This window comes from Berghia stephanieae, chromosome 1 (genome assembly GCF_034508935.2).
Source record: "Berghia stephanieae isolate SIO BIC M18660-M18661 chromosome 1, UCSD_Bste_1.3, whole genome shotgun sequence".
In the NCBI taxonomy this organism is placed as follows: Eukaryota; Metazoa; Mollusca; class Gastropoda; order Nudibranchia; family Aeolidiidae; genus Berghia; species Berghia stephanieae.
Window position 1 is genome coordinate 73149256 of NC_088360.1, and position 11846 is coordinate 73161101.

The 11846-nt window shown below is 38.5% G+C and overlaps 1 protein-coding gene across 1 annotated transcript in view; it reads left to right on the top strand.

The window, feature by feature from the left end:
• Positions 1–731: 731 nt before the first annotated feature.
• The window catches only part of LOC144956440 (uncharacterized), an 18323-nt gene continuing 7208 nt past the window's right edge, over positions 732–11846 (top strand). Inside the window, exons 1-3 of the mRNA XM_078886942.1 lie at positions 732–840; positions 1563–1755; positions 4838–5056. Of these exons, the coding sequence (XP_078743068.1) occupies positions 751–840; positions 1563–1755; positions 4838–5056 (502 nt within the window). The 5' untranslated portion in view covers positions 732–750. The remainder of the gene's footprint in view (positions 841–1562; positions 1756–4837; positions 5057–11846) is intronic.

An 11846-nucleotide genomic window follows, 5' to 3' on the forward strand; every position in this document is an offset into this window, starting at 1 on the left:
AGAATTTATTTAGATTTTGATTTTAAGATAGAAAATATATGCTTTGTTGAAGACAATGGACACAGTTTCTTCAAGTGACAAGAGCTATAATTTCACATTTTAATCACTTTCATTTTTAAGTCACTTTTTATGGTACCTAATTCACCCTGTCATAATATATGTTTGAGATGATTGGTCACATTTACATTGATATCTAAAGATTAATGCTTTCTAGTTGTTGAAATATCGATTTAAATTGCATTTGCTTAGTGCCTTTCTGAACGAATTGATTGTCACTCTCTGTCATTGACCTTTGTATTTTCCCTGATTGTTTATCTATGTTCTTTAACGGATTCAACTGCCCCATTGCTTTACTTTTCCCAAAATGTCTTTTGTATGTGTGAAGCAAGAGGGTTTAAAGTCATAACTGAGATTTAACTATTATGATCATTTAAGATCTATTTCTGTTCCTTATATGAACCAGTCCTTTGTCTTACTTGTAAGCGTAATTAGATCTATTAATTATCTTCTGTTTACCGATGCTCAAATATATAATTCAAAAGTATATCTCCTTTAAATAACGAAAACCCCCCCCCCCCCCCTCCCTGAAATAAATAAAGAAAGAAAGAAACAATTAAGCAAGCAAAAAACAAGAGAAGAACATATTTTGTAACCTCTTGTATTTTTGCTCACTATTTTAAGAAAGGCTTACCATTATGAATATTGATGACCTTTTGAAACTGATTCCTTAGGTATTGGCAATGAAAAAGAATGGGTAGTGGAGCTAGCCAAGGACCAGTTGGGGTTCCAGTAAACCCACGAGTCAAATATTCCAATAATTTGGAGAGGAAAGAAGGGAAGGTATGCTCTGTAATGTATAATGTCTTTGATTTTATTCTTTTTCACGCCCTGTTTAATGGTTGAAGGACTTCAGAATTACAGTATCATTCTAATTAACCACAATCCGAATATTGTTTTCTCAATAGTTTGCCTTTTCCTTATGGGAAAAGATAAAATGGTCTGGAAAGAATTGATTATAGAAAAAGATGACTGTAAAACTCAGTCTCATAAATCTTAAGTAATATTACCAGCATGTATGATGCAAAATAGGAAAATTGTTAAAATATGTTGTGCGACAACCCTCCCTCCTCCATACATATATACACCCATCCATCCATCCATCCATCCATCCATCCATACTTGCATATATACATCCATCCATCCATCCATCCATCCATCCTTACATACATACATACATACATACATACATACATACATACATACATACATACAGACAGACAGACAGGCAAAGTTTCATGCTACAGCCACAAGTCAAGTAAAGATATTAACTCTAACCAAAGGTAATTATCCATCGTAACGTTTTCCCAGGGCACTGAGACATGATTAGGGATTATTAACTGCATATTTTTTTCTTCGGTTTCTAGTCCTTGGGATCATAGTAACTACAATAGAAAAGAACTTGATATAAAACTTGAGACATTTAAATAGCTCTTTTTTGTAACCGTAATATCATTTGAATCACTCTATTGCTTTAAGTTAATTTTATAATTCTTCTCACTCAGAAAGTATTGATGGATGCTCCTGTCCTTGTCGATATTGACCATGGATCTGTAAGGTACAGGCAATCTGAAACACAAAAATCTCCCAATAAGTCTCTGAAAGGAAAGGAACAACCATTTGAGAAAACACCTGAAGATCACTTGGACAAGAAGGAACATTATTTTTATCATGCGAGACTCAACAAGTATGGTCCAGGTAAAAGTATATAACTTTAGACAAGTTGAAAGTTTTAATATTGACTGAACACTCTTGCTTTTGCAATGAAAGTTGTAGGTGCTTCAGAGCTGCAGACCCTCTAAATTTCTTTGATATTGCGCAGAGCTTTGATTTTTACTTGATTTTCAAGTTCATGCATTCATCTCTCCCCATCCCTCCCCCTCCACCACCAGCTGTGCCTTAGTTACTACACATGCTGAGCAGTGTATTAGGAGAGAGTGGGGAGAAGTTGACACCCCCTCAAAACTTTTAAGTCGTGGGTTCCAATTTATTTTGATATGAATATAAAAACTTGTCTGATCAGTTATTATTTCAGAAATGTTCTTCTTTTGGTCCTTCATTAATCGCAAACACAGATAGAAGCGATTTTCACTTTCATTGAAAAAAAAAAAAACCCCAAAAAAAACAAAGAAAAAAAAACAAAAAAAAAACACAAAAAAACAACAACAACAAAAAAAAAAAAAAAACCCCCAACAAAACAAAACCAACAAGCAAACAAAAAAATACAAAGAAAAAAAACCCCCCTCAAAACCCTGACTTTTTCAGATAATTAAATCACCTCAATTTTATTTCAACTCGACAAAAATTGAACTTTTACATATCGTTAGAAAGATAAGGGTTAGTGTTGGATACAAATACACATTTTTATGTTCATTTAATTAGCATCCATGCTTCTCTTTCATTATCATGTGTTGATAGGTAGCCATGGCTGGCTTGCTTCTGAAGTATGTAATCTCCTGTACAAAGTCAGATAGATACAGAGAGTAAAAACAAAAAGATTTAAAAAAAGTCTTCCTCAAACATAGACACAGAAGTATTGCACAGTATTTGGCAACAAGTGCTGATATGTTTCAAGTGATTATGACAATAAGCTCAAAAGCCTATGGGATGACTGTTGCAAAAAAGGCAAAATATCCTTAATCATAGGATGAAACTGGATATGCAGTCTAAGGCAACCAAAAGATACACCATTACGCCCATGTCATAGCCTTCAATAGGTATACTATATGTACATTCTTCTCTTTTTTAAAGAAAGAAAATAGAAACATGAGAGTGTTAGGATCCAAACGAAATCAACATTACAATGGCACACTAAGTCCTTAAGTTATTTGCAACACAGGTAAATAAATAGTTTAGCTAAATCACATTCAAAGGTGGCATAGAAATCTGAAAAGGTGCGCATGAAACACCTCCAGACAAAGTTAAAAGAAACATACAAGAAAAGAAAAATCCCAATAATCAGCCTGCTTCAACTGGAGATCAATTCCCAGACCTTATTACTTGTCAGACATGCTACTATTAACAACGATAGATGGGACAATCTAGTGCCTATATTATGATTCACAAGGAAACACGTTTCCGATGTGAACCCCCACCTTTATCCCAAATGAGCAAAAATTGAAGACAAAAGGACAAGTATGAAGACATTAAAAGTGATAAATTAGAGAGCAGGCCATGGTGTAAGATAAAGATCCGAATAGTTGTATATGAAACTGCCAGTCAAAACAGAAAGAAATACAATATCCATAAAGCATATCAGCAGAAAACATATTCTGCCCTGGCCCACTTCACTCCATCGAGATGGTAGACTCCCCATCCCATGTCCATTTCTCCCCAATTTGAATGCACTTATTTTGTTTATGTTTTCTTTTTCTAGACTGTTTTTTTGTCTTCAAAAATAGTTTTATATCTAGACTGGTACAAAATATGTTCGTTTACCTCTTTTCATGGCTGGGAAATTGTAGAATATTTGGAAAAATCTTTTTATTGGCCCACTTTTTTTCCATTTGTCCCTAAAGGTACTTTTATCCTAAAACTACTATAATCTTTTCCTTGAGTCATGAATTCAACTTTCTTTTCTATGCTTATCTACGCAGTTTAATGAATATACAGTGTGTTCTTAAAGACGTTATAGCCAATGTTCTTTAAACATGGACCTATGAATACATAAATGCTTTACATTTTGTTTACCAGTATTTTTTAATGTGCCTAAATATTTTTGCCATGGCTACCTACAAGTAAATTCAACATATTTTCGAGTTTTTCCGTATATTTTTTAGCTTTTTTGGCGTGATGGATTCAATAACAGCTCTTTTTTATGATAAGCGTACCAACATCAGATATGGGAACTGAATAAACAATGTCTCTGATGTAGCTCCATAGGAAAAAAAGTCATACAGAGAAATGTATGGTGACCCTGGCAGCCAGGCAATTGAGTCCATTTATCCAAATCCATCTGTCTGAAAATGTGTCATTTCGAAATTTGTGAATGGCCTGTCTTCAAGGTGGGGGAACACAATCTTTCTTGAAAATTATCTTTGTCTTCATTCATGAAGATGGGATGCAGCATAAAATTCTAGCATATCTAAAATTGACATTTACATTAATCGTTTTCACGGTAACAAAAGATGGGCCTTTAACTCTTTTGTGCATCATAAATAGAAAAAGAGAAAAATTAGGTCTTTTAAGTTCATGTTCATTTTGCTAACGTTGGTGATGTAATAATAGTCAATGACCAATGGGCATAAATGAATGACTTTTCCGTTAAAAATAATGAAAACCTGATGCAAATATCTATAATGGTTTTAGAATAATAAGTCTTTTAAATCAGGGAAAGACCTTTTTGGACACCCTGTATGATAGACTGTCGATGTCATCAGAGCCAAATCTAATATTGAATTAAGCAGATTTAATTATTTTTGTTTTGATAGATTCGTTGTTTGTCAATCTTAACTGAAGATATAAATTTTTAATGATAACTGTATAAAATCATTTTAGAAGAAAAAAAGATAGAATGTATCATCATTGTGTAGTTTAGTAACCTTATCATAAAAATTAAGTAATTGTGGGGGAATTATGTACATAGAGAACCATAGTATATGAAACTCTCAAATTAGCAATTTATGATAACTCATCAATTTTAAGAATGCTTATTTGAAACGATGATAATGTCATGGCCATCATATCAGTGATTGAGTCAATTACACTTTTGTCATGAAATCATCAAATTTTCTATAGAAGCATAACAAGGAATTTGGAATCTGATTGTATACATTTTCAGAAGCTTCCAAAGAGAAAGAAGACCAGTTCAAGTTTTATTACGTAGTCAAGGGTCCTGTCTCCGCTCAGCACAAGAAGATATTCTATGTCTACGGGGAAGGTTGGAATGCCAAAGATGGAACTAGGACCAAGCCAAGTGAGACTGTTGGGGAAAGAAAAGACTATGCCTGGTCGAGTTCTGTCAAACCCAATGCACTCTATTACAATCTTGAATTCAATGGTAAATTTGCTCAAAGAAATTTTGCTCATTTGAAATTGATTAATTATTGATATTCTCCGATGTAAAATTCAATAAATTGCATCCGACTTGAATTTCTAGTCTGCAACTCCAGTCAACGTGATAGGAAGTAAAATAATGGAAACGATGTGACTTTTTCAAATGGCTAGCACTATTCAGTATCTGATACTGAATAGTGGTTTTGCACTATTCAGTATCTGATACTGAATAGTGGTTTTGCACTATGATTATTCAGTATCAGATACTGAATGGATGTGTCTTTTTTACGAAACCCGCCGAAATCCTGCGAAACCCGCCGAAACCCGCCGAAACCCGACAAAACCCGACGAATCCCGACAAAGTTATGGGAAGTAGGTGGCTGTGGGGAGTGAACCTAGAACTCAGGGAAGTGTACACCAGTGGGGAGTGAACCTGGGACTTGGTTTCGGCGGGTTTCGTAAAAAAGAACCAGTGCTTTTTTACGAAACCCGCCGAAACCCGCCCAAAACCCGGCGAAACCCGACATATCCAGCAAAGTTATGGGAAGTAGACAACTGTGGGGAGTGAACCCGAGACTCAGGGAAGTGTACACCAGTCGGGAGTGAACCTGAGACTAAGGTTATCGGCCGGTTTCGGCGGGTTTCGTAAAAAAGAATTAGTGCTTTATTACGAAACCCGCCGAAACCCGACAATATCCGGTTAAGTTATGGGAGTTTGGCAACAGTGGGGGGTGATCCTGGGAGTCAGGAAATTGCACACCAGTGGGGAGTTAACCTGGGACTGTGTAAAAAGGATATCAGTGGGAAATAAACCTGGGACTAAAGGGAGATGGATACCATTGAAAGTTGAAGCCGGATATGGGAGTTGAATACCAGAGGAGAATGAACCTGACACTATAGAAGGTGGGCGCCAGTGGGGAGTGAACCTGGGACTCAGGAATTTCACACCAGTGGGGAGTTAACCTGGGACTGTGTAAAAAGGATATCAGTGGGAAATAAACCTGGGACTAAAGGGAGATGGATACCATTGAAAGTTGAAGCCGGATATGAGAGTTTGGTACCAGAGGAGAATGAACCTGACACTATAGGAGGTGGGCGCCAATGGGGAGTGAACCTGGGACTATGTAAACAGGATATCAGTGGGAAATAAACCTGGGACTAAAGGGAGGTGGATACCATTGGAAGTTGAAGCCGGATATGAGAGTTGGTACCAGAGGAGAGATGAAACCTGACACTATAGGAGGTGGGCGCCAATGGGGAGTGAACCTGGGACTATGTAAACAGGATATCAGTGGGAAATAAACCTGGGACTAAAGGGAGATGATACCATTGAAAGTTGAAGCCGGATATGAGAGTTTGGTACCAGAAGAGAATGAACCTGACACTATAGGAGGTGGGCGCTAGTGGGGAGTGAACCTGGGACTATGTAAACAGGGTATCAGTGGGAAATAAACCTGGGACTAAAGGGAGATGGATACCATTGAAAGTTGAAGTCGGATATGAGAGCTTGGTACCAGAGGAGAATGAACCTGACACTATAGGGGGTGGGCGCCAATGGGGAGTGAACTGGGACTATGTAAACAGGATATCAGTGGAAATAAACCTGGGACTAAGGGAGTGGATACCATTGGGGTGAAGCCGGATTTGGGAGTTGGGTACCAGAGGAGAGAGAAACCTGACACTATAGGGGTGGGCGCCAGTGGGGAGTGAACCTGGGACTATGTAAAAAGGATATCATTGGGAAATAAACCTGGGACTAAAGGGATGAATAATTGAAGTGAACCGATATGAGAGTTTGGTACCAGAGGAAATGAACTACACTTAGAGGTTGGGAGTAACTGGACATGAACGTATCTGGGATAAACCTGGACTAAGGAGAGATACATTGAAAGTGAAGTCATGAGCTGGTACCAGAGGAGAATGAACCTGACACTATAGGAGGTGGGCGCCAGTGGAGAGTGAAGCACTGGTTCTTTTTTACGAAACCCGCCGAAACCCAGTCCCAGGTTCATTCCCCAATGGTGTACACTTCCCTGAGTTCTGGGTTCACTCCCCAGTGCCACCTACTTCCCATAACTTTGTCGGGATTCGTCGGGTTTCGTCGGGTTTCGGCGGGTTTCGGCGGGTTTCGCAGGGTTTCGGCGGGTTTCGTAAAAAAGACACACCGGATACTGAATAGCGGTTTTGCACTATTCAGTATCTGATACTGAATAGTGGTTTTAATACTAACGAAAGAGTGAAAATGGAAAGGCTTCGTATGGGAACAAAACAGACAATGGACGTTTCGGGTACAAACCCTTCGTCAGCACAACAATACACAAATAACCGTGGAAAACAAATAAAATATAATGAAAAATAACTTGTATCGTCTGTACTCAATGGTGGTTGCAGTATGAATGAAATGTTAGCGTGGCGTGGGTAGAGGATAGGGTGCCCCAGGGGGGTGATCTAATTGATAAGCAAAGGTCAGCGTCAGGGAACCGAACTTTCCAGACATAATGGAAGGTAAAAGACATATTGGTAGTAGTAGTAGTAGTAGTAGTAGTAGTAGTAGTAGTAGTAGTAGTAGTAGTAGTAGTAGTAGTAGTAGTAGTAGTAGTAGTAGTAGTAGTAGTAGTAGTACTACTTATCTAATTGATAAGCAAAGGTCAGCGTCAGGGAACCGAACTTTCCAGACTATAATGGAAGGTAAAAGACATATTGGTAGTAGTAGTAGTAGTAGTAGTAGTAGTAGTAGTAGTAGTAGTAGTAGTAGTAGTAGTAGTAGTAGTAGTAGTAGTAGTAGTAGTAGTACTTGTACTACTGCTACTACTACTACTACTACTACTACTACTACTACTACTACTACTACTACTACTACTACTACTACCAATATGTCTTTTACCTTCCATTATAGTCTGGAAAGTTCGGTTCCCTGACGCTGACCTTTGCTTATCAATTAGATCACCCCCCTGGGGCACCCTATCCTCTACCCACGCCACGCTAACATTTCATTCATACTGCAACCACCATTGAGTACAGACGATACAAGTTATTTTTCATTATATTTTATTTGTTTTCCACGTTTATTTGTGTATTGTTGTGCTGACGAAGGGTTTGTACCCGAAACGTCCATTGTCTGTTTTGTTCCCATACGAAGCCTTTCCATTTTCACTCTTTCGTTAGTATTTTACGATCACCGGCTTCAGGCAGCCCTTACCGTTTTCTACTGAATAGTGGTTTTGCACTATTCAGTATCAGATACTGAATAGCGGTTTTGCACTATTCAGTATCACTACTACTACTACTACTACTACTACTACTACTACTACTACTACTACTACTACTACTACTACTACTACTACTACTACTACTACTACTACTACTACTACTACTACTACCAATATGTCTTTTACCTTCCATTATAGTCTGGAAAGTTCGGTTCCCTGACGCTGACCTTTGCTTATCAATTAGATCACCCCCCTGGGGCACCCTATCCTCTACCCACGCCACGCTAACATTTCATTCATACTGCAACCACCATTGAGTACAGACGATACAAGTTATTTTTCATTATATTTTATTTGTTTTCCACGTTTATTTGTGTATTGTTGTGCTGACGAAGGGTTTGTACCCGAAACGTCCATTGTCTGTTTTGTTCCCATACGAAGCCTTTCCATTTTCACTCTTTCGTTAGTATTTTACGATCACCGGCTTCAGGCAGCCCTTACCGTTTTCTACTGAATAGTGGTTTTGCACTATTCAGTATCAGATACTGAATAGCGGTTTTGCACTATTCAGTATCTGACACTGAATAGTGGTTTTGCACTATAATACGGTGTTTTTTTTCCCGAAACCTGACAAATTTATGGGAAGAGGGCAGCTGTGGGAGTGAATATGGGACTCAGAGAAGTGTACACCAGTGGGGAGTGAACCTGGGACTGGGTTTCGGCGGGTTTCCAAATAAAAAGCAATTACTTTTTTACGAAACACGACGACACCTGGCAATATCCGACAAAGTTATGAGAGGTAGGCAGCAGCGTGTGTGTGTGTGTGTGTGTGTGTGTGTGTAGGGGGGGGGGGGGGGGAGGAGAGAGGATGAACCTGAGATTCAGGGAAGTGTACACCAGTGGGGAGGGAACCTGGGACTCTGGGTTTTGTAAAAAAGCAATAACAATATGGGGGGGGGGGGGGGGGATTACATTTTTACGAAACCCGACAATATGCGGCAAAGTTGTGGAAAGTAGGCAAAGCGTGGGGAGTGAACCTGGAACTCAATGAAGTGTACACCAGTGGGGAGTGAACCTGAGACTATGGTTTTCGGCGGGCTTCAGCTAGTTTCATATAAAAGCAATTAATTTTTTTACGAAACTCGAAGAAACCTGGCAATTCCGAGAAAGTTCAGGGGTAGTAGGCAACATTGTTTGGAGTGAACCGAGATCGGGAAGGACACTATGGGATAACCTGGACTGATATCGCGGGTTTTGAAAAGAAGCAATTATTTTTGTTTCAATGACATTCAACAAATGGGGCAAGTTATGGAAAGTAGGCAAATTGGGAGTGTACTGACAGGGAAGTGTACACCTGGGATAACTGAGACTATGGTTTCGGCGAGTTTCAGCGGTTTCCATAAAAGCATTACTTTTTTACGAAACCCGGCAATATCCGAGCAAAGTTGTGGAAAGTAGGCAAAGTTGGGAGGATGAACCTAAGACTCAGGGAAGTGTACACCAGTGGGGAGTGAACCTGAGACTATGGTTTTCGGCGGACTTCAGCTAGTTTCATCATATAAAAGCAATTAATTTTTTACGAAACTCGAAAGAAACCTGGCAATATCCGAGAAAGTTATGGGTAGTAGGCAACAGTGTTGGGGAGTGAACCCGAGATTCGGGGAAGTGTACACTAGTGGGGAGTGAACCTGGGACTGGGTTTCGGCGGGTTTTGAAAAAAAAAAGCAATTACTTTTTGTTTACAAAATGCACCAAATCCCAACAAAATGGGGCAAAGTTATGGAAAGTAGGCAAATAATGGGGAGTGAACCTGAGACTAAGGGAAGTGTACACCAGTAGGGAGTGAACCTGAGACTATGGTTTTCGGCGAGTTTCAGCGAGTTTCACATAAAAGCATTCACTTTTTTACGAAACCCGGCAATATCCGACAAAGTTGTGGGAAGTAGGCAACAGTGGGGAGTGAACCTGAGACTCAGGGAAGTGTACACCAGTGGGGAGTGAACCTGAGACTATGGTTTTCGACGGGTTTCAGGTAGTTTCATATAAAAGCAATTACTTTTTTACGAAACCCGGCAATATCCGACAAAGTTGTGGGAAGTAGGCAACAGTGGGGAGTGAACCTGAGACTCAGGGAAGTGTACACCAGTGGGGAGTGAACCTGAGACTATGGTTTTCGACGGGTTTCAGGTAGTTTCATATAAAAGCAATTACTTTTTTACGAAACCCGGCAATATCAGACAAAGTTGTGGGAAGTAGGCAACAGTGGGGAGTGAACCTGAGACTCAGGGAAGTGTACACCAGTGGGGAGTGAACCTGAGACTATGGTTTTTGGTGGTTTTCAGCGAGTTTCATATAAAAGCAATTACTTTTTTACGAAATCCAACGAAACCTGGCAATATCCGACAAAGTTATTGAAGTAGGCAACAGTGGGGGGTGATCTTGAGATTCAGGGAAGTACACTTGTGGGGAGTGAACCTGGGACTCTGGATTTTGTAAAAAAGCAATACCAACGGGGAGGGGGAATTACTTTTTACGAAACCCGCCACAACCCGACAAAGTTATGGGAAGTAGGCAGCAGTGAGGATTGAATCTGAGATTTGGACACCGATGAGGATTGAACCTGGGACTGCGAGAGGCTGATACCAGTAGACAGTGAGCTCAGAATGTACTTTTATTTCGAAACCTACTGAAATTGTCAAAAGTTATGGGAAGGGGGCACCATTGGGCAATGAACCGGGATTCAGGGAAGTGCACACCGGTTGGGAGTGAACCTGGGACTGTGAGAAGAGGATATCAGTGGAAATGAACCTGGACTATGGAAGATAGATACTAGTGGGAAATGAAGCCGGACTATGGGAGTTGGGTACCAGACGAGAATGAAGCAATTACTTTTTTACAAAACCCACCGAAAAACCATAGACTTAGGTTTACTCCCCAATAGTCTACACTTCCCTGAGTCTCGGGTTCAATCCCCCACTGTTGCCTACTTTCTTTCCATAACTTTGTGGGATATTGTCGGGTTTCATAAAAAAGTAATTGCTTTTTTTTTTTACGAAACCCAGTCCCAGGTTGACTCCCCAATGGTGTACACTTCCCTGAGTCCCAGGTTCACTCCCCACTGCTACCTACTTCCCATAACTTTGTCGGGGTTCAGCGTGTTTTGGCAGGTTTCGTAAAAAAAGAAACACCCCTAAAAATACCACCTGTATTCAGAAAATAGATGTCAATTGTAGTCTTATATTCAGTATATCTATTTAAATCATTATTATTATTATTATTATTATTATTATTATTATTATTATTATTATTATTATCATTATTATTATTATTATTATTATTATTATTATTATTATTATTATTATTATTATTATTATTATTATTATTATTATTTTATTATTATTATTATTTTATTATTATTATTATTATTATTATTATTATTATTATTTATTATTATTATTATTATTATTATTATTATTATTATTATTATTATTTTATTATTATTATTATTATTATTATTATTATTATTCATTATTTATTATATTATATTATTATTATTATTTATTATTATATTATTATTATTATTAT